The sequence below is a fragment of the Ostreococcus tauri genome (genome assembly GCF_000214015.3).
Source record: "Ostreococcus tauri WGS project CAID00000000 data, contig chromosome 17, whole genome shotgun sequence".
Taxonomy (NCBI): Eukaryota; Viridiplantae; Chlorophyta; class Mamiellophyceae; order Mamiellales; family Bathycoccaceae; genus Ostreococcus; species Ostreococcus tauri.
Window position 1 is genome coordinate 262,843 of NC_014442.2, and position 26,062 is coordinate 288,904.

At 62.5% G+C, this 26,062-nt stretch overlaps 16 protein-coding genes across 16 annotated transcripts; 8 read left to right on the forward strand and 8 right to left on the reverse strand.

The window, feature by feature from the left end:
• Positions 1-23: 23 nt before the first annotated feature.
• Positions 24-4,340, forward strand: OT_ostta17g01640 (IKI3; the record flags this gene model as incomplete). The annotated part of the gene is made up of 1 exon (XM_003083890.2): positions 24-4,340. One exon carries the CDS (start codon positions 24-26, stop codon positions 4,338-4,340), a length of 4,317 nt encoding a protein of 1,438 aa, XP_003083938.2.
• Positions 4,341-4,481: 141 nt separating this feature from the next.
• OT_ostta17g01650 (Cytochrome c1, transmembrane anchor, C-terminal) lies at positions 4,482-5,336 on the reverse strand (the record flags this gene model as incomplete). The annotated part of the gene is made up of 1 exon (XM_003083891.1): positions 4,482-5,336. One exon carries the CDS (start codon positions 5,334-5,336, stop codon positions 4,482-4,484), a length of 855 nt encoding a protein of 284 aa, XP_003083939.1.
• Positions 5,337-5,756: 420 nt separating this feature from the next.
• Positions 5,757-6,371, forward strand: OT_ostta17g01660 (YEATS; the record flags this gene model as incomplete). The annotated part of the gene is made up of 1 exon (XM_003083892.2): positions 5,757-6,371. The coding sequence occupies one exon, from the start codon at positions 5,757-5,759 to the stop codon at positions 6,369-6,371; it is 615 nt and encodes a 204-aa protein (XP_003083940.2).
• A 171-nt stretch (positions 6,372-6,542) lies between these two features.
• Positions 6,543-7,529, forward strand: OT_ostta17g01670 (unnamed product; the record flags this gene model as incomplete). Its single annotated transcript, XM_003083893.1, has 1 exon — positions 6,543-7,529. The coding sequence occupies one exon, from the start codon at positions 6,543-6,545 to the stop codon at positions 7,527-7,529; it is 987 nt and encodes a 328-aa protein (XP_003083941.1).
• Positions 7,530-7,724: 195 nt separating this feature from the next.
• OT_ostta17g01680 (Twin-arginine translocation pathway, signal sequence) lies at positions 7,725-9,479 on the forward strand (the record flags this gene model as incomplete). The annotated part of the gene is made up of 1 exon (XM_003083894.2): positions 7,725-9,479. The coding sequence occupies one exon, from the start codon at positions 7,725-7,727 to the stop codon at positions 9,477-9,479; it is 1,755 nt and encodes a 584-aa protein (XP_003083942.2).
• Positions 9,480-9,530: 51 nt separating this feature from the next.
• OT_ostta17g01690 (Protein of unknown function DUF1997) lies at positions 9,531-10,562 on the reverse strand (the record flags this gene model as incomplete). The annotated part of the gene is made up of 1 exon (XM_022984517.1): positions 9,531-10,562. One exon carries the CDS (start codon positions 10,560-10,562, stop codon positions 9,531-9,533), a length of 1,032 nt encoding a protein of 343 aa, XP_022840472.1.
• A 163-nt stretch (positions 10,563-10,725) lies between these two features.
• Positions 10,726-11,589, forward strand: OT_ostta17g01700 (Zinc finger, RING/FYVE/PHD-type; the record flags this gene model as incomplete). Its single annotated transcript, XM_022984523.1, has 1 exon — positions 10,726-11,589. The coding sequence occupies one exon, from the start codon at positions 10,726-10,728 to the stop codon at positions 11,587-11,589; it is 864 nt and encodes a 287-aa protein (XP_022840473.1).
• A 56-nt stretch (positions 11,590-11,645) lies between these two features.
• OT_ostta17g01710 (Cyclophilin-like peptidyl-prolyl cis-trans isomerase domain) lies at positions 11,646-12,935 on the reverse strand (the record flags this gene model as incomplete). The annotated part of the gene is made up of 1 exon (XM_003083896.1): positions 11,646-12,935. One exon carries the CDS (start codon positions 12,933-12,935, stop codon positions 11,646-11,648), a length of 1,290 nt encoding a protein of 429 aa, XP_003083944.1.
• A 148-nt stretch (positions 12,936-13,083) lies between these two features.
• Positions 13,084-14,613, reverse strand: OT_ostta17g01720 (Zinc finger, C3HC-like; the record flags this gene model as incomplete). The annotated part of the gene is made up of 1 exon (XM_003083897.1): positions 13,084-14,613. The coding sequence occupies one exon, from the start codon at positions 14,611-14,613 to the stop codon at positions 13,084-13,086; it is 1,530 nt and encodes a 509-aa protein (XP_003083945.1).
• A 122-nt stretch (positions 14,614-14,735) lies between these two features.
• Positions 14,736-17,811, reverse strand: OT_ostta17g01730 (Zinc finger, RING/FYVE/PHD-type; the record flags this gene model as incomplete). Its single annotated transcript, XM_022984541.1, has 2 exons — positions 14,736-17,640; positions 17,756-17,811. 2 exons carry the CDS (start codon positions 17,809-17,811, stop codon positions 14,736-14,738), a joined length of 2,961 nt encoding a protein of 986 aa, XP_022840474.1.
• Positions 17,812-18,325: 514 nt separating this feature from the next.
• Positions 18,326-20,647, forward strand: OT_ostta17g01740 (unnamed product; the record flags this gene model as incomplete). The annotated part of the gene is made up of 1 exon (XM_003083900.2): positions 18,326-20,647. The coding sequence occupies one exon, from the start codon at positions 18,326-18,328 to the stop codon at positions 20,645-20,647; it is 2,322 nt and encodes a 773-aa protein (XP_003083948.2).
• A 139-nt stretch (positions 20,648-20,786) lies between these two features.
• OT_ostta17g01750 (Cyclophilin-type peptidyl-prolyl cis-trans isomerase, conserved site) lies at positions 20,787-21,350 on the reverse strand (the record flags this gene model as incomplete). The annotated part of the gene is made up of 1 exon (XM_003083901.1): positions 20,787-21,350. The coding sequence occupies one exon, from the start codon at positions 21,348-21,350 to the stop codon at positions 20,787-20,789; it is 564 nt and encodes a 187-aa protein (XP_003083949.1).
• A 221-nt stretch (positions 21,351-21,571) lies between these two features.
• Positions 21,572-22,211, forward strand: OT_ostta17g01760 (Eukaryotic translation initiation factor SUI1; the record flags this gene model as incomplete). The annotated part of the gene is made up of 2 exons (XM_022984551.1): positions 21,572-21,593; positions 21,850-22,211. 2 exons carry the CDS (start codon positions 21,572-21,574, stop codon positions 22,209-22,211), a joined length of 384 nt encoding a protein of 127 aa, XP_022840475.1.
• Positions 22,212-22,401: 190 nt separating this feature from the next.
• On the reverse strand, positions 22,402-23,103 carry OT_ostta17g01770 (unnamed product; the record flags this gene model as incomplete). Its single annotated transcript, XM_003083903.2, has 1 exon — positions 22,402-23,103. One exon carries the CDS (start codon positions 23,101-23,103, stop codon positions 22,402-22,404), a length of 702 nt encoding a protein of 233 aa, XP_003083951.2.
• A 197-nt stretch (positions 23,104-23,300) lies between these two features.
• OT_ostta17g01780 (Serine acetyltransferase, N-terminal) lies at positions 23,301-24,611 on the forward strand (the record flags this gene model as incomplete). Its single annotated transcript, XM_003083904.2, has 1 exon — positions 23,301-24,611. One exon carries the CDS (start codon positions 23,301-23,303, stop codon positions 24,609-24,611), a length of 1,311 nt encoding a protein of 436 aa, XP_003083952.2.
• Positions 24,612-24,741: 130 nt separating this feature from the next.
• Positions 24,742-25,608, reverse strand: OT_ostta17g01790 (unnamed product; the record flags this gene model as incomplete). Its single annotated transcript, XM_003083905.2, has 1 exon — positions 24,742-25,608. One exon carries the CDS (start codon positions 25,606-25,608, stop codon positions 24,742-24,744), a length of 867 nt encoding a protein of 288 aa, XP_003083953.2.
• Between the last annotated feature and the right edge of the window lie 454 nt (positions 25,609-26,062).

Below are 26,062 nucleotides of genomic sequence, written 5' to 3' on the forward strand. Positions count from 1 at the left end.
CCGCCGCCACAATCCGCGACGCCATGCGCTCGGCGCGCGTCGAGCGCGCGCGCGCGCGCGCGCTCGAGTGCGCGCGCGACGGCGTCTCCGTGCGCGTCGGCGCGTTCGACGCCCACGCCGGGGCGTTTCGGTGCGTCGCGCGCGCGTCGGTGGACGGTGATGTGATGTTCACGTTTCGCTCCTACGCCCTCGACACGGGACGCCGCGTGGACGCCGAGAGCGACGGCGTGGGCCTGGACGTCGAGTGTGATGACGACGACGACGCGCTCGCGTGCGTGATCGACCACGAGCGGGGGGGGTGCGTGTTTTGGTTTCGAAAGGGGGCGACGGGGACGGCGGCGGCGGCGGCGGCGGCGGACGGCGAGACGGCGGACGGATGGATCGCGGATGTCATCGGGGACGTCGTGGGAGGATGCGCGAGCGCGAGCGTGAGCTTGAGTGGTGCGCGCGTGGTGACGGTGTCGAAAGAGGGCGCGGTGACGGTGTTGAATCAAGATTTTTATCCGTTGAGCGAGACGCGATTGACGCGCGACGGCGGAATCGTCGGCGCGTCGACGTCTTGGCGCGCGGACGGGCGGTTTTTCGCGGTATCGTCGACGTGTGAGAAGACGAAAGTGACCACGCTTCGTGTGTTCGACGGTGAGACCGCGGAGTTGGAGAGTGTCGGTGAGGGCGGGGATCGGGCGACGAGCGGGACGCCGGCGGCGCTCGTCGGCGGCGATCGAGACGACCCGCCGCCTCTGGCGTGGCAACCGCGTGGGGCGCTCATCGCGTGCGCTGGGAGAAGTGAGAGTGATGTGAGCGACAGAGTGATCTTCTACGAGCGAAACGGTTTGCGTAGAGGAGATTTCGCGATTCCGGGTCGCGGGACAGAGATTTCGCAGTTGGCGTGGAGTTGCGACTCGTCTCGGCTCGCCGTCGTCGTGCGGTACGCCGACGGCGGTGAGCGCGCGCTACAAATCTGGACGCGGTCGAACATGCACTGGTATTTGAAGCACGAGACGAGATACGACGAGAGCGAAGGCACCGTGCGCTGCGAGTGGGATCTCGAGAGCGGGGACACTATTCGAGCGTACACCGAGCGCGGCCTCATGGAGCGCTTGGATTTGTTCTGGGAGTCCACCGTGAGCGATCGCGGGACGTGCGCGGTGATCGATGGAGACGCTGTGTTGCTCACACCGATGTTTCGCGCCCCGATACCGCCGCCGTTGTGCGCGGCGAAGGTTATTTTCAACGCTCCGGTTGTCGCCGTGGCGTTTCAGCCGGCGACGTCATCCGTCGAACGCTTCGTTGCTCTGTTGTCAACGGGCGAGCTCGCACAGGCGTCGAGCGTTCAGGGGGCGGATTGGGAACGCACCGCAGATGTGTTCGCCGACTCCGAGCGCGCCGCTTCGTGGGATAGGTGGACCGATAACGAAATTCCAGCTGAGACACTCCGAAGCGCAACCGGCGCGTCTTCTGGCGTCGTCGTCGAGCACGTGGCTTTCGTCGGTGACGCGCACGTGGCTGTCTCGTGTACAATAGACGTAGACGTACACGAAATACGACTCATGCCCGCGGACGTCGCTAATGACGCCAACCAGGGCGTGACGAAGCGCGCAACGCGCGAGTCAATCGGGACGCTCGCGAGCGCCAACGGAGTCGTCTTCGCCTTGGCGCGAGATTCCGGTGACGTATACGCAGTCGATTACAACGACACGGCGAGTGGTGGGGGTGAGGCCTTCGACGACGCTCGACGAATCGAGCGTTCTTCCACGGTTTCCAAGTCGGACGCGAAGATTATCGTCGCGCGTGGACTAGACGCGTGCGAGCGATACGTCGACGCGCTCGGCGCCGACTCAGAGGAACCTCGAGGGGCGCTCGTCACCCTGGACGCGCGTGGAGTTCTACGAGTTGGTGATATACTCGTTGCCGAAAACGTCACGTCGTTCGCGACGCACGTCTTCGGCGCGGATGGGTGCGCGGTGACGAGCGCAGAGGCGAGCGAGGCGGTGGCCTCGCTGGCTCGAGATTCATCACGATGGGGAGAAGCGGACGACGCCCCGTCGACGCGATTGGCGTACGTCACTCGAGACCACCGTTTATATGTCGCTGAAGTAGACGACCTCATCGCGAACGGCTCTCGCGAGCGACGCCAGGTTGGGGATGCGAGCGCGGACGACGCGCACGTGGGTAATTGGTTGGCGGAGCGATCCGCCGCGGACGGAGCGCGCATGGGCGAGATCGCTTTGCACAGCGATTTGCACCAGCGAATGCGACGAGCGATGCGTCCGGAGGCGGCAAAGATGGCTGCCGACGCGTCGACACGCGTCGTGGAGGAGGGCGCGATGATTGTCGCGTGCGCTCCGGGCGCGACGACCGTCGTCCTGCAAATGCCGAGAGGAAATTTGGAAACGGTGGCGCCCAAAGCGTTAGTTTTGCCAGCGTGCGCATGTTCACTACGCGCCGGTCGATATGCTGACGCGTACGCGCTTGCTGCGAAACAACGTGTCGATCTGAACCTCATCGTGGATTACGGCTGGCCAAAGTTCTTGAGCGTCGCGGACGATTTTGTCGCCGACATCAATTCTCCCGAGGCCGTCATGGAACTCCTGGAGGCTTTGACAGAGAGTGATGTCACCGCTGAAGGAGGGATTTACGAAGAACTGGCGCGATTATACCCGCCGAGAGCGACTGACGGCGCCGTCGAGACGGCGACCCTCGCGGGTGGAAAATCTCAAGCCGTGTGCGCGGCGATACGAAGCGCCATTGAACGACTCGGCGCCGCCGGTGATAGATGGGAACTTGCCGTTCTCACCTCGTACGCCTCTGGAGACGACCCTGATCTCGGCTCGGCGCTCAAGCGAGTTGCCGTCATTCGTGAGCGCGAGCTCGCAGATGCGGCGGCGAACGCCATGCAGGTTTCTTCCACCAAGTCGCGCCTGACATCCATAGACGCGGCGGTGGCACTCAAGCACTTGCTCTTCCTAGTCGGCGCCGAGACCCTCTATAACGCTGCGCTCGGGACGTACGATTTGTCCTTGGCGTATCTCGTGGCGCAGCATGCGCAGATGGATCCTGGTGAATACGTCGCCGAGCTTGAGACGTTCCAATCCATGCGAGAGCACCAGCGACGCGCCTCGATCGCGTTAATGTTGGGACGGCACGAGGAGGCAATCACGGAGTGTTTGCTCGATGGAGACGTCGACGGGGCGGCTTCGCTCGCGTCGGATCAGAAGATGTTCCCATACGCCCTCGCTGAGGCGCTGCGCTTGCAAAATGTGGACGCGCGTCGCGCGCTGCTGATCAAGTTCGCCGAGCATCTCTCGCGTGGATCCCGCCACGAGGATGCCGCCATCGCTCGTCTTGCCGCGGAAGACGTCCCCGGCGCGCTGGAGTCGTACAGACTCGGCTCGTGCTGGCAACAGGCTCTCACCCTCGCTGGCCGGCTGAAGATGTCCGCTGCCGAGCGTCGCAACATCGCCGAAGAGCTGTGCGAGTCACTCGCGATGACGGATCCACTCGCAGCCGCGCGCGTCGCAGCGAGGCACCTTCGAGACGCCGAACGCGCCGTCGAGCTCCTGTGCCGGTCGGGCGCGTGGCGAGAAGCGTGCGAGACGGCGTATTCCGACGACCGCGGCGATTTGTTGGAAACAACCATCGCGCCCATGTGCGCGGGCGCCGCACAGGAGCACTTCGAGTCCTTCAAGGAAAACAAAGCGCGCGCCGAAAAGTACTCGTCACGTCTCAGGGACTTGCGCAAGCATCGCGCGCGTGCCGAGCAGGCGTTGACTCTAGAGTTCGCCAATTGGTCCGCGTTGGGCGGATGCCCGAATGCCGGAAACGACGGCGACTTCGAAATGGACGACGCCATGAGCGAGGCACCGAGTCTGGCTAGCGGCATGAGCGCCTATACCGATCGTACCGGATTGACGTCGGCGGTGAGCGGTACCTCGGCGGCGTCAACCGTGGGTGGTCGCAAGGCAAAGAGGAAGAAGAAGGACAAAAAGGCCAAGCTCGGGCGAGGCCTGCGCGCGGGTTCGCCCACGGAGGAGCGCGATTTAGCCCTACACGTCGTCGCTCTAGCGCCGATGAGTAAAACGCTCGAAGAAATCGGCGAGTTGCTCGAGATCTTGGTGCTCTTCGGGCACGAGGACGATGCGCGCGCGTTACAGCGCGTCGTCGGCGAATGCGTGGACGCGCACGTCGCCGCGACCAAGGACGCCGAGACGAGCCTCAAGGAACTCAAAGATATCGCGTTGCAAAAAAGTGAACCCACGGACGCGTTTGAGCGGAAAGACGCGCTCGGCGACGCCGCGCTCGAGTGGAAGTGGTCGCTCCTGCGCGCGGTGGGGAAGTAGAATGTAGTACGCGAGGCTCATCGCGACGGTGAGCAAATTCGTGAACGTTTGTGTTAAAAGATTTCTGTAGCCGTCTGAGAGATGACGTTCCCCCAGCGCGTCGTAAATCATCGATCGAGCGCGACGATCTGATTATGCAAATTATCGGACGGCGTCCACCACGAGTCGCCGAGACTTGAGGTGACTCCAGGCCCATCGCTTATAGTACACCGCCTGCACGCACACGAGCGACAAGGCGAAGATCCACTTCGCCCCCATGAGCTTGCGATCGTCCATCTCCGGCTCAGCCGCCCACGCGAGGAACGTGGTAACATCCTTCGCCATCTGCGTCTCCGTCGCCGGCGTCCCGTCGTCGTACTCCACCCCGCCGTCGACGAGCATCTTCGGCATGGCGATGAACCCTCCCGGAAAGTACGGGTTATAGTGCATCCCATCCGGCACCGTCACCCCCGCCGGCGGATCTCGATACCCCAACAACAGCGCGAACACATAATTCTGCCCGTCGTGCCTCGCCTTGGTCATCAACGACAGATCCGGAGGGTACGCCCCGTTATTCGCGAACCGCGCGCCCTCTTCATTCGCGTACGGGCTCGGTATCCCATCGCTCAGCTTCCCCGCGCGCTCGAACATCTCCCCCGTATCATCCGGTCCATCAACCACCTCCGTCTCCTCCGCCAGCGCCTTCGCCTCGAGCTCGGTGTACGCCACGCCCACGAGGTTCCGATACTTTATCTGATTCAACGAGTGACACGCCGCGCACACCTGCGCGTACACCTGATGCCCCCGTCGTATGCTCGCGTGATCGTAGCTCGAAAACACCCCATCGTGCGGCCACGCGTACTGGGGCAACGCCAATCCGTGCTCGGCCTCGTCCGCGGCGACGACGCACGCCGTGGCCGCCGTCGCCCCCGCCCCGATCGCGATCGTCCCTCGCGTCGTTCGCGTCACCCCACGGAGCGCCCCGAGCGCGCGTTCGCGCAGCGCGCGCGCGAACATGTTCCGCCGTCTCGTTCACGCCGTGCGCGCGCGCTCGTCGTGCGTGCGCGCGCGCGACGCGGTCTGACGAGTCGTCGATCGCGTTCGATCGCGATCGCATCCGAGCGGGGTGGGCGTCGGGGGCGTCGTCTAAACCCTAATCCCACCGCGACGTGAAATTTATGCGTCATCGATATACGGGTGATCGCCGTGATCGCCTTCGTGAGTGTTAAATACGACGACGCAAACGACTTCGATCGCGCGCGGTCGCGTCGCCCGTCGCCGCGCCCGTCATCGCCGCGCGTCCGCGCCCGCGCGTCCTCGCCCGAACGCGGTCGCACGCGTCGGTGCGCGGCGCGCGTGCAGGACGACGGACGCGACGCGCGCGGTGCGGCGGCGTCGATCGGCGATCGGGGCGAATTCGCGCGACGGCGGAGGTCGATGACGCCCGCGCCGTCGACGCACACGCAGGCGGTGATCGTGGGCACGATCGCGTATTACCTCGGGAAGAAGGCGGATGAGTATCACTCCCATCGATGGACGGTGTACGTGCGAGGGGTGGACGGGGAGGATCTCTCGCGATGCGTGCGGGCGGTGACGTTCGCGCTGCATCCGAGCTTTGACGAACCGACGCGGAGGTTGGAGCACGCGCCGTACGAGGTGACGGAGACGGGATGGGGTGAGTTTGATATAGGGGTGAAGATTGAGTTCACGGAGGATTCGGGGGCGGGGTTCGTGGAGACGACGACGCCGTTGAAGTTGTTTCCGAGCGCGGAGGAGATCGCGAAACACGGGCAGCAGACGACGAAGAAGCCGTTGATCAAGGAGCGGTACGAGGAGATTGTTTTTCACGAGTGTGAGAGTGGGTTTTATAAGCGGATGAAGGGACAGGCGGCTAAAAAGGCGCCGAAGAGCGAACACGACGCCGTGTGGGGGTCGTTCAAGGAGAAGCCCGAGTTGGTGTCGATTTACGCCGCGAGAGAGGTCACGAGAGAGCGGATAAAGGTCTTGAAGCAGCAATTGGAGGTGTTGGAGAGCATCGACGCGAACACGTAAGACTATCTCGAGATACGAACGGTTTTGATTAAAAGACAACATGTGATAGCACTACGACGCGCCCGCGCTCGGCGCGGTCGCTCGCCCGTTTTTTCCCAGAGCGCGCGCGACCGAAACTTCACACACGCGCGCTCGAACGCGCGCGCTCCATCGTCCGAGCGATAATTCTCAATGCGTCACATCTCTCGTGAGCGCGAGCACTACCTCGACGCCGTCGACGACGCGCTCGCGCGGAACGCCAAAGCATTCAAGGAATCGCTCGAGCGTTTTCACGAAAAACGCTCGCCTCCCAAATGGTGCGTTCACTGCACCTCGGACGTGCACACCGATTTCGCGAAAAATGCGGCCGAGCTGGATCGTTACGTGGAGGATAAAATCGCCGAAAACGACGAGCGACGTCGGAGGGGTGAAAACGTCTCGAGCGCGATCGTCGTGGCTGGAGACGTGTGCACCGGGATTGAGCGTCTGCGAACAACCATGGTTTCGCTTCGCAAATGTCACGACGCCGTGTTCTACCTCCCAGCGGGGAACCACGAGCTTTGGGTGTCAGGTCAAGGTATATACGATGATTCACTACACAAGATGATCGAGCTGATCGACGCGTGCACGGCGTGGGGGGTGTCGTGCGCCCCGACGCGTTTATCGCAGACGCTCGCCGTGGTTCCCATCTACGGTTGGTACGTGGACGAATTTTGCGACGATCCGTGGCGAAGATCGAGCGCGTACACCGATCTAGAAAGGAATTTCGACGCCGCGTGCTCGTGGCCACCGTTCATCAATCCTCCCAGTGAGGCGAGGAATTCACACGCGCCGGGCATCGCCGCCTTCATGCGCGACGTCAACGCGCGCGCGCTGAAAAGGTTTGCCTCCGTCGTTCGTACCGAGCGAGACGACGCGACGACGATCGCGTTTTCCCACTTTCTTCCAAGACCCGAGCTCTACCGCGGGAATCCGGCGCTCATGAAGGTCATGGGTAACGTCGCCATCGACGCCGACGCGCGCGCGTGGAACGGATCCATCCACGTCTTCGGTCACAGTCACTTGAACGTCGACCGCGTCATCGACGGCGTGCGCTACGTCCAGTGCGCCTTGGGGTACCCGCACGAGCGCTGGTTCGGGTCAAATCATCCGAAGTTGCTCCATCGCGATGCGTCCTGACCCATTGGCACACGCGCGCTCGCGCGTTTACGTCGATGCGACGCTTTGACGCTCCGGGACGCTTCTTCGCTTCACAACTCGACGCGACGGCGTCCGTCGCGTCCATCGCGCGCGTCGTCCATGACGACGCGCGCGCGCTCTCGCGTCGACGGTCGCATCACGTCCGACGTTTTGATCGACGCTAGACGCGTCGCGATGCGGAATCGACGCCGCGCGTTGACGATCTCTCGCGCGGTTGGCGGATTGATAATCTTCGCCTTTGCGTCCCTCGCGTCTTCAGCGCACGCGATTTCGCAGACCGGATCGGCGACGCTGGACAGCGAACGCACGGAAGTGTTATTGAGTAAATTCAGTGTGTCGAAAAAAGGCGGAACGCTGCGATTGAAGCTGAACACGGCCAAGGCGGGATGGGAACGCGGGTCGCACTCGCTCGAGCTCTTGGCGTTGCGCGAGGACGAGTACTTTGAGTGGAAGGCTATGATTAAGAAGGGATCGCTGTGTCGAGATCGAAACGCAAAGTGCTCACAGAGACACGAGATCGCGCTGCCGCATCCGATGGCAACGCACGTGGCGAAGGGGTACGAGTTTTTTATCGACCCGGAGAGCGGCGATAGCTATCGAATGGACTTGATGAGCGGGAACACGACGTGGATGCATCCGAGCGCGCATCACGAGCAGGCGCAAGCGATTCACCATCGAGAGACGGCATTGGACGTAACGCTAAAGGATGTGCGGACTACGACGATGCGGCAGCGACAGGTGGAGTACGGCGTGGCGAGTAATTGGTTCATCGTCCTGAGCGATTGCGCGTTGGAGTTTTATCAGGCACATCCGCCGACGCTGCACTACGACTTGGAACTGTTGAACAACGAGAAACATCTCCCTGAGGAGCTTCGAGGACTCGGGACCATTTATGCTTTCTCAACGATTGGGATGTCCGCGACTTTTCTCGCGTTCGGGGTGCTGACGTTTCAGCAATATGAGCGGACGAAGAGCGTGCACGCGCTCGTGCTCATCCTGCTCCTCGCGCACGGAGCGCAGGTCGCGTCATTGATGTTCGAGCTCATGCACATCACCGTCTTCTCCTTGAATGGAAAGGGGTTACGCTGGCGTTACAGTTGGTTCGCAGCCGATTTCATGTCCGAGATGTTACAAGGCGCGAGCGAGTTCATCGTCGAGTTTGTCCTGTTATTCCTCGTGTGCGGCTGGACGACTCTGTCGATGACAGTTGGCGGTCTCGGTGGTTCCCTTTTCGCGTCGCTCGAGTCGGGCGGAGGTGCCGCCGCGAGTCGACATCCGCCATCCGGAGCGGGCGGGCGGCAATCCACCAGTCTCGTGCTCTCGAGCGTGCTAAAATCCTTCTTCAAGGTGAACGCGGATGATCCGGCGGTGAAATATCGCGTTGAGCTTGTCGCCGGCGCGTTGCGGTCCCCGGTGAACATGCTCAAGCGCGGGGCGGAGACCACGATTGGGGTGGTGATTTTAGTCTTCTTCGCACTCGTACACGTAGTGCTAGAGCTCATGTCTCGAAGGTATAACGAGAATTTTGAGGTGTTTCACGACCACGATCACTGGCCTGGGTATGCGTTGGCGCTCATGCGCGTCGCCTTCGCGATGTTGTTCATAGTCGCCGGAGGGTCCACGTACGCGACGGCGAAAAATCAGGACCCGGCATTGGCGTCCTTCATTAGAAATCTCCTCGCCGTCGGCATAGTTTGGCTCTTGGCGTTTCCATTCGTAATTTTCACTGCAAGTGGCGTGTCGCTGCTCTGGCGCGTGCGATACGTCGCTGGAGGGTGCGCGTTTCTCCAGTGCACCGCGCTCAGCGCGCTCGGACTTTTAGTTCTCGTGGACGAGTCGTTTAAGAAGTTGAGCTCGGTCGCGAGCGATAGTGGGGCAAAGAGCACGCTCGGGCGTCGTGGATTCCGCGCCAAGGTGGCGATTGATTGACAAGCGCGTTGATTTGTACACATGAAAATGACGCAAGTGTTTGAGTTCTCACTACTTCACGCGACCGAGCCTGTAGTCCTCGTCGTACGCCCACCTTTGGTAATCTCGCGCCAAACCGCCCACGAAGACGCTAGACAGAATGCGCAGCGTGGTCCCGAGAACGGCGTCGCCGACGCGCTGGGTCATAGATTTTGGGAGCTTCGAGAACGGTCCCGGCGGATCGACGCCGACGCCAATATCCGTCCATCCCATGATGCACGGCCCTTCGCTCGTTTCCTTCTCAGTCGCCCGATCTTCATCATCCTGGAACCCGGTTCTCGAAAGCGCTGGTCCGTCCAAGCTGCCGTCACCGTACGAACGCCATCTAAACGCCGTCGTCCCTCGATTGACGAACATGTCGTTCAATCCCAAACTTTCGCACGTCTTCCCTTCCACGCGCGCTCGGATCACCTCGATCAAAACGCACGGACCCTTGATCACCACCCCCATCGTCTCGGGCCTCTCTTTCTCCCTATCCTGCGATTCATCCCACGTCCGTCCGTGCCACGTCTCCACCTGTTCGTCGTTCTCCAAGCACCGCACCCGCACGTCGATCACCGGCGCCACCTCCAGCGACAAAAACTTCAATCCTGGGATCGACAACCGGAACTCCTCGTCCCTCGACCTCGGCGCCGCACCAGATCCATCTTCGTTCCCTCCACCGCCCACCTTCTCCATCGTCGCCCCGAGCGGAAGCGGCACGTCGACGTACTGCGACACCGGAAGCCGCATGTACGCGTCCAGGCTCAACGACGCGTCATCCTTCCGCTCATCCACCGCCGATCGCACCTTTGCGTGCGCTCGCAAGTTGACGTCATACGAACGACACATCGTATCCGTGCACGCCTCTCCGTACGCGTTCTCTCCCTCGCGCGGCGCCAGGGACTCGAGCGATCGTTGTTCGTCGCCGTCGGTGGCGATCGCTTCGCGCGGGACGACGCGCCGGTTCTTCGCGCCCGTCATCCGTCGCGGCGTCGCGCGCGAGCGACACGGTTGATCGCGCGCGACGCATCGCGTCGTCGTCGCGCTCGAGCGCGCGCGCATCGCGGCGCGGTGTGCCCCGCGCGGGCGCGATCGACGCTCGAATCGTGTGTACAACCTAAACCCTATACCCTCGTCCAACAGTTCTCTCTAAACCCTAAAACTAGGGGTTTTGGACGCCCCGAGCGCGCGTCGGCCGCATCGTCTCGATCGTCGACGCCGCGCCATGCCCGACCAAGCCTCGCCCTCGTGCGCCATATGCCTCGAAGACATCGTCAACGACGCGGGCGCGCTGTACGACGCCCCGTGTTGCGGCGCGCGCGCGTCCGAGAGCTCGGTACAATTTCACGCGACGTGCGTCCGCGCGATGTGTTCGATGTCCACCGACGGCGTCGCGGCGTGTCCGAGGTGCCGAAGCGCGATAAAAGCGCGCGAATCGCGCGACCGGGAGACGCCGGTGACGTTCGTCGCGGCGGAGGCGACGAATGTGTGCGTGGTGTGTCGACAGCGGCGCGCGCTGGGTACGACGTGCGACGCGTGCGGCGGCGCGGTTCGATTGCGGTACGTGTGCGAACGGTGCGGACGAACGCAGGTGATCCCGCATCCGATGTGGCGGTACATGCCGAGTGGACCATTTTCGGTGAGTGCACAGACGTGGGCGTGCCATCGTGGGTGCGGGGATTACACGCGTTGGACGGTGCATCCGGAGGACGCGGCGCGGGTGCCTAGATACGACGTCCCGCGAGGCTGGGGAAACGAAGAAGAGTGGTACGCGGCGATCAGGGATGAGATGGAGCGACGGGCGAGAACACCGAGGAGGGAATCGAGGTGGCTCGTCGTCGCGGCTGTCGTGGCGTTTTGCGCGTTCGTCGTCGCGGCGGTGTTCGCGAACGGCGGCGAGGGCGGAGACGCGAACGTTCAGGTGGAGGCGACGCGCGCGTATCGAACGGTGACGACGCGAACGAGAGCGATTCATTCGTCATCAAGCGGCTCGACGAGAAATTCTGAAGCGTCTGCTTCGTCGCGAGACTCGGCGGCGTATCGCGCCGCGGCGATGCGCGGCGCCAACGTCACCGCCGCAGATTTGTGAAAACATGTAATGATATTGACTAATAACAGCTGGCAACGCGCAAACATATATTATATCTACTGCTCGGACACCTCCGGGAGGGTCGATTCCGGGAAGTCTGTTTCGATCGGCACGACGGCTCCATTGAATAATTTATCCTCGCCACTCGTGATTTTCGCTCGATCGATCACGGCGTTGGTGCCGATCGAGCCGAGGTATTCCTCGCCCTTCGTGACGTATCCGAAGACGGAGAACTCGCCCTCTTCGAACGATAACCCTCCCAAACCGGCGCTCCGCTTATCGAACAAGTAGACGAAGAATTGATCCTTGTCGCTCTGTCCGTCGCTCGATCGAGCCATGGCGACCGAGCCGTTGATGCTCAGCGGGATGCTCGGAATCGCCTCGCCGTTCTGTACGTCCAAAGGAAATCGATACGACGGATCGAACGCATCGCTCGCCTTGATTTCGAGCGGCACGCTCGGCGCGTCGGGATTACTCGCCCCGCCGAGAATAGCCGTCTCGCTCCTTCGCATGGGCGCATTTCGATACACCCCTCGCCGTACGTTATCCACAAAGTTCCCCGCCGTGAGCGGTGCGTTGTACCCATCGACCGTGATCTCTAGCGTGGCTTCGTTCAACTTCTCGCCGTTCAACAAACCGAAATTAGACCCATCCTTGTTCCGCACGACGATTTCCACAGTCGCCCGTCCCACGAGCTTGGGCAGATCCGTGTACTTTTGCGGAATCTGAAACGGTAACCCGGGCGCTTGCGCCACCTGCAACACGCTCAAATCCTCCAACGCGCTCGCGATTTGTCCATCGAACGCGTCGAAATCTTGCGTCGCCGCCGCTCGGCTCAGTCGCTCCAGCGCGTTCGTCAACCGTTCGTACGCCGCCTCCGCCTCCTCTCGATCCTTCTCCTGCACCGGCGCCAACACGTCCGCCTTCTTTTCACTCAAAACCCGACGACTTTCGTCCACGTCCTTCGCCATGGCGCTCCACGGCTTTCTCTGCGGGATCCGTAATAGGTACGCCGCGTCCTCCAACCGCGTCTGGGCAAACTTCGTCTCTTCGTTCACCGCCGGCACCGCCCGTCTCAGAGCCGCTCTCGCGCTTCGCGGTAACCGCGTGTTCGGGTTGTTGAGCGCCGCGAGAGATGACTCACACGACGACGTGGAGATCACGAGGGCGAGCGCGAGCGCCGCGCAGCGTCGCGCGAGCGCCGCGCCCAGAGTAATGCAATCTGATTCACGCTCGATTCTCGTCGCCGTGCGCGCGGTTCGCACGCGGTGCGAGCGCCGGTGGACACTCGCGGTGGCGCGCGCGCGCTGGGGAGCGAACGAGGCGCGGGCGGTCGCGAGCGACATCGCGAGTCGGCGTGTGACGGACGGCGCGAGCGGGACGCGGTGGATTACGCGATGACGCGCACACGTCGGTTTCGTCGTTTCAAGCGTATCACGGGGTTCATCTGTGTGTGCGTTACGGGTTTTACACTCGATCGTCGACGATTGGGGCTCAGGGACCGGCGCCGCAGTACCTACGAACCATCTCGCGCGCCTTGACGTAATCGACGACGCGAAAGTTCCTCGCGCGCTCGTCTTGAGATCGCTCGCTCAGTTTCGGAGGAATGAGAACGTCGAGGGTTTGTCTCCAACCCGGTAAACCGCGCTCGCACGCGATCCAGGGGCAGTACGAGGCGTGTTCGTTGACGACGTCGAAGAGCGTCGATCCCGGCGGAGGTTCGAGCTTGGCGTCCGGATCGAGTGAGGCGACGCGCCGTCGCTTCTTCGTGCGCTCGGCGAGTTTTTTCGTCATCGCCGCGACGACGACCGAGGCGAATTTCGACCCGTCGTGCGCATCGTCGTGCGTGGTGACGGGCCGAGGCGAACCGAATAGCGGTGTCGATGACGTCGTAGCGCCGAACGGCGCGGCGTTCGGCACCGCGTCACCCCGCTCACCACCGCCCGCGATAGACATAAAGAGCTTCGATTCCACGCTTGCCGCCGCGGTTGCGGCGATCCAATTCGCCTTGGCGCTGTGCGACTTCTCGTTTCGCAACTCTGGCGCAAACGGCGTCTTCGTCGACGAAGTCGTTGATCCCAATCCGTACGAACCGCCCGCCGCGCCGCGAAGCGCGGCGAGGGTCGTCTTCGGTCTCTTCGCAGACTGCTTCTTCGAGGACGCACTCATCCGCTCCTTTCGCGTCGCGCTGATCGAGGTAAAGATCCACTCTGGAGACATCGCGCCGCACAGCGCGCACGCGTAACATCGCCGACTCGCGTCGTCGTCGACGCTCACCGGGGACCACCCGAACAACGCCATCAAAGTCGCGTGATCCACCACCGTTCTCCGTTCGAGCGGAGTCGAATCATCTGCATTTCGATCGTCTCCCGCTGCGCTCGTCTCCGCGTCCTCCGCGTGCGCGCGCGCATCCGCCACCAACGCCCGCGCTCGATCCGCGACGTCATCACTCATACCCGCGACCCGCCCTCGAGCGCAATCCACGCTCAAAACGTCCACGCACATCGGAACTCGCGACTTGCCTCTCGCGATGCCGTCGACGCGCGACGCGAAATCGCTCCGCGTCGTTCCGTCGTCCGCCGCCAGCGGAAACGCCCGCGCCGCGCGTCCGCACGCCGTCTCTCCCCACGCACAGTTCTCATCGTGACCCGTGATCAGCATCCCAGCCATCTCTTCGTCCAACGCCCGCTTACCTCGGTCATCCAAGGCGTCGTAGCCGTCCGCTTTCGGGTAACACAGCGCCGCGCCGCACGTCTCGCAGGTCAACGCGTCCCGCTCGCCTCGCACGACTTTCCACCCGCGGCTCGCGCACGCGACGGCGCCGAGGAGCGTTTCATTCTTTCCGAACGTCCACGACGCGCAATCGGCGAAGGTGCGGAGTCGGGCGAAGTAATCTGCGCTGGAGAGCGGACGCGCGGGCGTCGCGCGGGACGGCGACGCAACCGCGCGTCGACGATCGAGCGACGCGTCGAGGGAATCGGACGTCGGCGTCGGGGCCTTGACGTCGCTCGCGACGAGGGACATGCTCGCGGGGCGCTCGACCCGGTTCGGCGACGCGCGTGGTGCAATGACGCGATCGTCGAAATGAATTCTTGTCTGCGCGCGACGCGGTGTCTTTGGGACGTTTTTGAATCAAATCGGTAGGATTATCGCTTCCGGGCCTCAGCCTTGCGCTCGGTGATCCAGGCGCTTATTCTCTCCCGTAGTTCATCGTCGGGCACGAGCTGATCCGCGGTGAGCGGTTGCCTGGAGAACGGGTCGGTCTCGTCGCTGAGCAAATGTCGAGTGATGATACTTCTGTCGCACGAGTGCCCGGATGGAAGCTTCACGGGGTCACGCATGAGCGTGCTTAGGATCGGGTCGAGGAAGTCGTCCGGGATCTCTCCGAGGTCGGCTTCTTCCTCGGCCTCCTCGCTCGCGCGATCGCGAACGTCCTTGGCGAGCGCCTCGAACGCGTCGACGTGCGCGCCGTCTCGCAACCCGAGACCTCTGACGACGTTCGCGGCTTCCACCATTACGTCATCGCGGTACGAACGACCGTCGGCAGCGATGGCGGCGATGAAGACTTTATCTTTGTCCGCGGCGTAGATCTGGACGTAGACGTCGGAGATGGTGGCGAGCAACTCCTTGGGGTCCCAGCCGTACTTTTCAGGATTTTTAATCTTCAACTGGCGTCGCTCCGGCCCAGCCAGGAAGAGGAGGAAGTAGTTGAGCATGGCGGCCACGCGCTCGACCATCTCGGGCCGTAAGAATGGATGGGCGATCTCTCGAGAGGTGTATCCCATCATGCGCACGTGCACCATGGCCAGGGTGAGGTTGGATCTCAAGTGACGCCGCGTCTGGCGAAACGCCGACTCGCGCTCTTGACGCTCCTGTTGCGGTCTCGCCGCCCACGACGTTTGATCCTGCATGTCCGTCTCGATCTGTCTAACTTCGGGAAGCTTTTTCATCGCCTCATCCAGCAAGTAAATCGCATCGTTGATGAGCATGTTCAAAAAACGCGTGTAAAACTCTGGATCGTCCCTCGCAAGTTTGATCCACGCGCTCTTGTGTGCCGGCACCGACCACAGGTACTCGCAGAGCTCTCCGATCTGATAGCGAACGTTGAACTTCTCGTAAAACTGATTGTCCGTGCCCGTAAACTCGATGTCCACGTAGAGGTGCAGCAAGCTCGGAATCATGTTGACCAGACTCACCGGGTTGACCTCGAACAAACTGAGCAACTTTTGCGATTGGTATCCACCCTCAAAAGGAATCCAGTGTCTCAAAACCTCGACGAACTTGCACCGCAGATACGGGTTCTTCACGAACGTCGTGTTCCCCATGAATGTGATGAAAAAGTTCATGATCTCATCCAGGGGTTCGTGCTCGAGCGAGTCGAGGGAATAGCGCGAGATGTACAAAATGAACTCCACCATGTCTTCGACGATGTACTCGGGCAGACACCCGAATGCCACCGGGCACGCCTCTGGAATCTTATCCATGGCGATCTGTGTGAACATAAAACCGTGTCCTTCTTCGTACTGGCCGTTCGTCGCGATGATGCGCATGAGCCAGACCGCGACGAGACGGTAATACTGCATCGCTTCGCTGATCAAACGTGGATCGCGAAGAGCGCAGTCGAACTGAAATGTGTGCGCCGTCGCCTGATCGAGCTCACTCTTCATCTCTTCTAGCCTGCGTTCGTATCTAGCCCGATCAGGCAATTGCATCCACTGCTCTCGCCTGCCCTCGAAATCTCGCACGGCATCTTGCATGTCTTGAATCTCTCGACCCGTTTGCGAGAGCTCGTTGATGCACTTGACGTATCCCAAATGAAGCGCTCGACCGGTGATGTAAAAGCACTCGCAGATGAACCCCCAGTCATCTTTGTCCTCCGACGTCGAAAGTTTCGCCGCGGCCGCTTCCTCAGCCGTAAGGGCGACTCGCGTCTCATCGTTCAGGCTAATCCTACACGCGCGGCTTCTAACGTACTCGGGCGCGATTTTATCGTACTTGCCCGATTGCGGATCCAAAAATGGCAGCGCCAATCGAAGCGCGACGACGCTGAGATTGTACGCGCCCCCGTGCGAGGTGACAACCTGCGGCTGAATTCGCATCTTCCCTCTCCCCGCGTTCACTTTCAGAAAGGCATCTAAAAATTCGAGCACGCCTGTTCGCACCTCGCCGCCGTGCTTGAGCAAAACGAAGAGGATCTGGTATAATCCCTCGACGAGACGACCGACGCACCCACGAAGCATCGTGTACGACGCCTCGACTTCGCGCTTTGTTCGCTTCTTCGAGCTTTGATCGCCAAAGTACGCTTCCACACAGTCAGGCTCGCCACAACCGAAGATGTCCGGGAGCACGCTCGGGCGCAGGAACCATCCCAGCACGCTCTCTGTCTCAAATTGTCTCCCGTTGATCGCGCTCAGGTGCGCCTTCATCGGCACCCACCGCTTGTGTTTCACCAGCGCTCGCGCGAACGGTTTCACCGCGCACAGCTGATACATCGTCTTCAGATGTCCGTCGAACTCGGCGAGTGGACTCATCCAACGCGTCGACACGCGCAACTCATCAAACAGCTTCTCCGCGACGTCCTCCAACCCCTCGTTCTCCTCCAACTTGACCGCCAAGCGCTCGAGATACCCATTCGGAATCCCATTCATCGATCGCATCGCGTCCAACAACACACCGCACCCTCTGGATAACGCTCGCTCGCTCCTCGGGAACGTCCCGACGAGCGCCGGATTCAGCAACATCCCGCCGTACGACGCGCAATAATCCATCACGTTCTCCATCTCCGCCGCGATCGCCGCGCTCTCGCCATCTCCTTTATTCTCACACCGTCTCCACTCGTCCAACGCCCGTCTGTACGTCTCCACCGTCCACGCGTACCCATCTTCCTCCTCCGCGTCGCTCGACGCCCGCGGTTCTCGCGTCAAGCGCGCGAAAATCACTCGTTCCAGATTCTCCCCGCTCAGCGTCGCCGCCGTCCCGATCTCACGCGCGAGCGCATCGAGGACCACCACGCACCCCTCCGCGACGTCCTCGCGCGGTCCCAACGCGCACCTGCGTCGCTCGCCGTCATTCGATCGCTCGTCAGTCGTCGCTCGCGCGCTCCAATCATCGCATTCATCGCCCTCCCGCCCTCGCCTCGCTCGCCCGCGTCGTCGTCATCGCGCACCTCGCGACGCGTTCGATCACCCTCGACGTCATCACCGCGCTCGACGCGTCGTCCATCGCGCGCGCGCGCGTCACGGTGTGTCGATTCGTCGTCAATCATCGACGACCGACGGTGCGCGCGCGTTCGACCCACGCGCGCGCGTCCGATCGACCGAGCGCACCGTCGACCGATCGCGCGACGTCGTTCGCGTTCCCCGCGCCCGCGCGCGGGTCGATCCGACGCCGCGCGCGCGCGTGGGCGACGGATGTCGATCGTCGATGTGATGGCTGTCGAGACGACGCGCGCGCCGTCGTCGCCGCGCGCGCGACGCCGCGCTCGACCGCGCGCGATGGGCGTCGACGTATGTGACGTCTCCGCGCGCGCGTCTTCGCGCGCGCGGCGGTCGATCGCTCGGATACACGGTGGATGGGGCGTCGCGCCGCGGGTGACCGTTCGTCTCCCGCGGCGCGCGACGCGAACGCGCGGCGGACGGTCCACGCGCACTCCGCGACGCGCGACGACGGACGGGCGACGATGGAAGGTGATGACGACGTCGCGACGGCGCGCGCGCGCGCGATGGGACGACCGAAGATGTTGGACCTCGAGGCGATCGCGCGGCGCGGACGGCGGGCGGAGAGTCCGAACGGCCCGCTCGGCGCGTCGACGGATTCGTCGCGATCGAGCGATGTCGCGAGCGATTCGGAGGAGGCGAACGGGATGATGCGGGGAGAGATGACGCGGGCGTGCGTTTTGAGACTCGTGGATCGTGGAGAGCTTCGACGAGAGGTGACGACGCGGGTGGCGCGGCGCGAGGCGGCGCGAAGACGGCGCGTGGGCGACGAGACGTTCGTGTGCGCGAGGGCGCGGACGCCGATCGAGCGACGGAAGTGCGAGGCGGCGCGGACGTATCAGATGCATGTGCTGAGATCGGCGGGGACGTTCGATGCGTGCGTGGGATACGGCGCGGCGCAGGCGTGCGAGGACGACGTGCGTCGCGTGAGCGCGGATCCCGGAACGGAGGAGTATTACGTCGCCAGCGAGAATCCGTTCGATGATAAGGTGTACGGCGTCATGCGCCTCGTTCGATGTGGGGTAAGAGAAATTATCGACGATCGCTTCGACGCCGCGACGGAGTGCTCTTCCGGATTGGGGTTCGTCATCGATCGTTTCTTCGCGACGACGGCGGCGAACGAAATCGCCGCCGCGCCGAACGGACCCGAGTTCATTCGACGGCTCATGATCGACGCCGTTCGCGCCGTCGCTGCGAAACGTGACGTAATCTGCCCGAAACGAACGATTCCAATCCTCAGCGCGACTCCGGTGGACGTGAGCGGCGCGCGAGCGTTCGACCACGTCGATTACGAGCCTCGCGGTTTGACAAGGTACGAGGACGGAATCATGTGCGACGACGACGTCATGCTCGAGCGTGAACACTGGGTCACGCGCAAGTTTTTCAAACTGTACGTCATTCCCGCCGTGGCGCCCTCGAACGATCCGCGTGCGCCCGGGAAGAAGACTTGGTCGGCGTTCGGCAAGGCTCGCGATTTGCGCGCCGAGGCGGATTCAGACGCGGACGAAGACGAGCGAGAGCCCCTCGTGGTCACTCTGCACGCGATCGCGTCACGCGACGTCGAGCGAAGAAACGACGATCCACTCAGTGTCGCGCGAGCCATCGCGAACGAATGTGTTCTCGAGTTGAACGACGACGAACGCGCATCAATCGTCGTGGAGGCGCTCGCGTGCGCGCTTCGGGACGATTCGGGCGCGCCTTCACACGAGGTCGATTTTGACTCGTCCTGCTCGGGCGTCTTCGTCAGAGCGGTGCGAACAATCGTCGGCGACGCGCACGAGATGAAGAAACGAGCCGTCGTGTGCGTGCGAACTTCGGTGGACTCGGTGGAGAATTTGATGGACTCGCTCGAGTCGTCGATGAGCGCCGCCGGGACAGACGCGTGCGTGCTCGTCTCTCGATGCCTTTCTCGCGGTCGTCACTTCGTCCTGTGCGACGGAGACGTCTTAACTCGGGATATGCTGGCGTGCGCGGCCTCTCGTGGGATCTTCGCCGACGGAGGCGTGTTCACGGCGTCCACGGACGGCGACCACGGCGTCGTCGCCGCTCGATTCATCCGTCGAGAGTTTCGCGTGCGCACTTCGCGCGTCGAGGATGTCGACGCCCTCGTCGATATCGAAGCCGAGGCTTGGCTAGAAACGCCAGAAATGCGAACGTCTCTGCAGACCGTGCGTGATCGAATCGAGAAGAACGCCTCGATGAATTTCGTCGTCGAGGACATCAGGACTGGATGCGTTCGAGGCGTCATGTATACGCAATACGTCGATGACGTGGAATCCCCCTTGAATGCGATTTGGGAGACAAAGGAGTCCAATCGTCGCGAGGTAGGATCGACGAACGTCGTTCAGCTCCTCGATGTGTTCGTCGATCAGCGATACGGCGCCCTGTGCGCCTCCGCTGCGATTTCCGTCGGGCAGGAGCTTCGCAATCACGTGTTGAGCTTTGCCGAGCACTCGGGAGTGCAGCAAGCGTGCGCCGTCACTCGCACACGCGGGTATCGGGCGACGCAACAGACGTCACCGAGCTTAACGTACGACGAATACGTCCACGGCGACGTCCTGGACCGTGGGGTATTTTTCCACACGTCCGCCGGCGCCGAGGTTCTGCGCGTCGTTCGTCCGTGGCGATCGAGAGATTACGAAAACGACGGGAACGGTGTTCTCATTCGGTACGACGTGCGCGAGTACGCGTACACAAATGCCGTTCGTCGCGGTCGAAGCGCCCTAAAGCTCTCGAAGCGACGACCGAGCGACCCGACGCGTTCGGAAGGGCGTCCGTACGTCAACTCAATCGAAGCCGTCGCCTGGGAAGCTCGAGCGCAAACGTTCCCAGTGATCGCGTAAACGCGTCGGTCGAGACCATCACGGCTCGGTCACAATTTTGTTGTTTATCTACTGTCACGATTACGTCGTTCGCGCGCTAAGAATCCGTCGCGCGTCGCGCGTAAATCCATCGCGCGTCGCGCGTAAATCCATCGCGCGTCTACATCTCTCCGCACTCCGCGATGACGCACGGAAGCTTCGGCTTATTCCCCCCCGTCGTCGCCACGTTCTCAATCTTCCTGATCACCAACATCCCATCCCCCAAAACCCGTCCGAACACCACGTGCTTATCGTCCAACCACTCCGTCTTCGCACACGTCACGAAGAACTGACACCCGTTCGTATTCGGCCCGCTATTCGCGCTGCTCAGCAGTCCCGCCCCCGTGTGCCTCCCCACGAACGCCTCGTCGTCAAACTTCGACCCATAGATCGACACGCACCCCGTGCCGTCGTTATTCACGAAATCACCGCCCTGAATCATGAAATCTTTAATCACGCGATGAAACGTCGACCCCTTGTACCCGCGCGGCGCCCCCTCGCGCGTCCGAAATTCCCCAACGCACAATTGTCTAAAATTCTCAGCCGTCCTCGGCGCGACGTCGGCGAAGAGTTCGAACGTCACCCGTCCCGCGGGCGCGCCGCCGATGGTGACGTCGAAGAAGACGATCGGGTTCGACGCCGTCGTCGCGCGGTCGTGCCATTCGATCGATCGTCGATCGCTCATCGCCCGTCGTTCGCACCGCGTCGAGTCTTCACCGTCTCACGCGCTCGGCGCGCGCGCGCGAACGTGCGACGCGCTCGGCGCGCGCGCGCCAACGTGCGACGCGCGCGTCGGTCGGGACGCGCGCGGCGATCGCGGATGAGTGCGGCGCCGACCGCACTCGCACTCGCGCGTTCTTCGCCGGCGACTCCGACGAACGCGCGCGACGCGACACCGAGCGATATATGGCCGACGACCTCGTTTTTGGTGCGTCGCGCGCGCGCGCGGGCGACGCGAAGGCGCGATTGGAGCGTTCGGGCGATGGGATGATTCGAGGGCGACGATGGGGATCTGCGCGATCGACGCCCGCGCGCGTGCGTGGGACCACGCCCGCGCGTGGGACGCGTTGGACGTCGAGCGCGATGGTCGAGCGGCGTGTTTTGCGCCCTCGACCGTCGCGCGCGGTGGCGATGCGGGGACGGACGGGGGTGACGGATGACTGACGACGCGCGCGGCGACGCAGCGAACGATCCCTTTGCGAACGAAGCGCTGGACTTTGGTGACGCCGAGGATAAGCCCAAGAAGAAGGAAAAGAAGGGCGAGACCGCGGACTCGGTGCAGGGTAATTACATCCACATTCGCATGCAACAGCGAAACGGGCGGAAATCGCTGACGACGGTGCAAGGCTTGAACCCGAAGATTAACCTGAAATTGGTGGTCAAGGAGTGTAAGAAGAAGTTCAACTGCAACGGATGCATCGTCGAGGACTCTGAGCACGGAGACATCGTGCAGTTGCAGGGTGATCAACGGAAGAACATCGCGCAATTCTTGGTGGACGAACGGATCAGTAAGAAGGCGCTGATCAAGGTGCACGGGGCGATTTAAATCGCGACGCGGAAACGATACGCACACAGTTTACGAATAATACGAAGAAACATTGGAATCGTGGTGCACTGACGAAGAACCCAGTCGCGCTGGGGCGCTTTAGCCTGATCGCGCGCGCGAGACGCGCGCGGTTGTTAGAGTGTAGGTTGACGGTGTAAATAGATTCAGTTGTTGCTTGATAAAAAAATCGCTACTTGTCCGAGACGCGCGCGTCGTCGGTCGTCCCCTTCGCATCATCCTCGCTAATTCCCGTCTCATCACCCTCACTCGGCGCGCTCCTTCGCGCGTTCGGTCCCCAAGACCTCGCGGTCGAGTTCCTCGCGCGCGCCTGCAACCGCTTCTCGCTCACGCCTCCGCCGAGCGGCCCGCTCACGACCACGTTCCTGTAGTGCTCCCCGCTCGAGGTCATCTTCAAAACCCTAAAATTCAACAGCTCCCCCACGATCGGTCCCTCTATTCTCTTCCCCGTCGCCCGCTCGTGCGCCGCCGCCTTCTCCGCCGTCTGCGGCGGCGCTCTCCCTCGAAACGCTCGCGTCGGACAAAACGCAATCACTCCCGCGATCCCGACCGCGTACCCCCCGTTCACCGCGTTCAATATCCTTCCCTTCACCGCCTTCCCCTGATCTCTCGCCTCCAGCAACTCCCGCCACACCCGTTCTCGAGATTTTCGTTTTCGCAACCCGCTCGTCTCCAGGTCCAGCGTCCCGATCGGGTTGTTCATCCACGTCACCCTCGCCTCCACCACATCGCCCACGCGCACCTCGGGGTTCTCGAGCTCGGATAAACGATACGTCACCACCCCTCGAACGCCCGTGCGCGCGCGCGCGACGCCGTTGCGTTCGTCGACGGCGACGATTTTCGTCGACAGTACTTTTCCTTGAAGATCCGGCATTAAAGCCGGATCATTCGCGTCCAGAGCGCTCGCGGCGGCGAACGCGCGTCGCCCCGCGACGCGATCGACGCGCGTCAGCGCGCGCGCGACGCGGGCGAGCATGGTGCGGTCGTCTCGGGCGCGTCTTCGAGTGAGGGTTTGGGCGAAATGAACAACAGTCGACGCCGCAGACGGTGACGACGTCGTGGGCGCGAACGATGGCGCCCGTCGCCGTGAGCGTGGGCGCACAAATCGCGCGCGCGGACCGCGGACGCGGCGCGCGGCGAAACGGAGGTCCGACGGCGCGCCGGGCGAGGATTTTCGAAGGATTTTCCAACTGGAGCAATTTCGAAATCTTCGACTCGAACCGCCGTCGCGTCGCGCGCGCGTCGCAGGCGAGCGATAAAACGCCCTCGCAGGTGTCCATGGATGCGATTTGGGCCGAGGCGCACCCGAAGTATTTACACTCGAGCGCGAGCGCGGAGGCGTTTTGCGACGAGCTCGACACGGCGGACGACGAGCAACGAAGACGCGAGCGAGAGACGCGCGCGAGCGGTGCGAGCGCTTCGAGCGCGAGCGGCTCGGAAGATGTGACGGCGGATTACGTGTGGTTGGCGATTCGCGAAGAGGCGCGAAGGGACGCGGCGAAGGAACCGATGTTGTCGAGTTATCTGTACGCGTCGGTTTTAGCGCACGACTCGCTCGAGCAGAGTCTTTCCTTTGTCTTGGCGAATAGGTTGGCGGATAGCGTGTTACTTCCGACGCAATTGATGGAGATTTTCAATTCCGTTTTGGTCGAGGATGAGAGCGAAGATGGGAGGCTTTTGCGCGAAGCGCTTCGCGCGGATATCGCCGCTTTTAAGGAGCGCGACCCGGCGTGCGTGGGGTACGCGCACGCGCTGTTGAACTTTAAAGGGTTCCACGCGCTCGAGGCGCATCGCATTCAGCACGTGATGTGGCGTCGTGGACAGAAATTGATGGCACTCGCGTTGCAGAGTAGGATATCGGCGATATTTTCGTTGGACATTCACCCCGCGGCGAGGTTAGGAAAGGGGATCCTCATCGATCACGGCACCGGCGTCGTCATCGGCGAGACGTGCGTGATCGGGGACTCAGTGAGCATCTTACAAGGGGTGACCTTGGGTGGGACCGGGAAGGCGAGCGGTGATCGCCACCCCAAGATTGAGTCACACGTCTTGATCGGCGCGCACAGCACGGTGCTCGGGAACATCAAGGTCGAGCGCGGGTCGATGATTAGCGCCGGGAGCCTGGTGTTGAAACCGGTGGCCCCGCACACGATCGTCGCGGGATCTCCCGCCAATGTCGTCGGCAAGGTTCGCGATACCAAGCCCTCGCTTGCGATGGATCATCACATCACCCCACGAGCGCCGACGTTTTGCGACGATTTAGAGCAAGCGGTGCGGCGCCAAGTGGACGAGGAGCGCGAGCGATGGAAGGGTCACGATGCGCAAAAAATTCGATCGCACGTTGTCTCCGCGGATGAAAAGCGACGTCGTCGACGCGGATGATGATAAAATCGAAAGCTGGTGCGTCATGACAACAGCGAGCGCGTTTTATGGTAGTTCTAATAGGTGATTGTGAAATGTGGCAAAAACCCGCGAAACGTTGAGTCCCGTCCTCGTCGGTCTCCGAGCCTCATTAATCGAACGGATCGATGCGCGGATCGTGTTCAGTGGCGAGCGCCATGCCCGTGCATAAACAAGACGTGCACATCACCTTGGCCGTACCCGAGCACGTCGGACAGATGCACCTCGATCCGCTCGTGGGATCGATCAAGCGTCCTGGACGCTTGCTCATCGAACACTCCGCGCACTGCAGATACCCGCTCCCCTTACAGTACATGCAAATCTTCTTGCGCTGCTCCTTGACGTTTTCAATCTCAATCACGAAAAACGCCGAGATCGCCCCCACGGCGCCTCCGGTGAAGGAGGCAACGATGGGATCGACCTGCGCCAACTGCGCCGGCAGGTGCAAGCCGTCTATGAACTCCGCGTACGACGTCCCGCCCAATCCGAGCTTCACCTCCGCCATCGGCGCGATCAGTCCCCCAAAGAGCAACAACATCGCCACCGCGGCCCCCCAATATATCCTGTAATCCTTCACGCTGTCCTCCGTCAAAACAGGAAAGCCCGGTATGACGCTCACAAACTCCCTCGGTTCCACCGTCTCGTCATCCTCCAACCCGATCGTCTTCACCCGTTGCTGCACTCGCAACCGCCGCAATTCCTCCATCAACAAAAACACCCGCTGTCGTCGACTCTCAATGTTCTGCGCGATCTCCCCAGCCTGCATGTCCGCGAAGTCCACGACGCTGTTCCGTCCCTCGATGATGCAAAAATTCTCCGGCAACGACGTCGTGCCCGTCTCCATCGCCATCGCCGCCAACTCCGTCGCCATCGTCGCCGCGCTCTCATCCGCGTCCGTCGTCGCGCTCGACCCCGGGGCGTTCTCCGGCGTCGCTCGCGTCGGCGTCAAAGTCGATCGCGTCGAGCGCGGTCGCGCCATGCCGGTCGCGCCCGACGCGCGCGCGCGACCCGTCGCCCGCGGGCGCGCGCGCGCATCGCGCGAGACGCGGACGCGGACGCGCGCGCGCGCGATCGCGAACGGCATCGAGCGCGCGCGCGCGGGGGACTCGCGCGCGGGCGACGGGCGTATCGTCGCCATGGGCGCCACACGAGGGACTCTTTCTTGAGTCGTGACTCGTGACGCATGACCGGCGGGTCTAGGGTTCAGCGACCGCGCGCCTGCGGGTGCGACGATCCATCGCCACACGAGGGACTCTTTCTTGAGTCATGACCCGCGGATCTAGGGTTCAGCGAGCCGTCGACGTCGCGGGCGGCGACCGTCGACCGTGGATGGCGAGTCATGACTCCATAAAGAGTCCCCCGACCGCGCGATCGACGCCCCGACCGCCCCGCCGACGCCGCGCGACGCCACCGCGCGCGCGCTCGACCGTCGC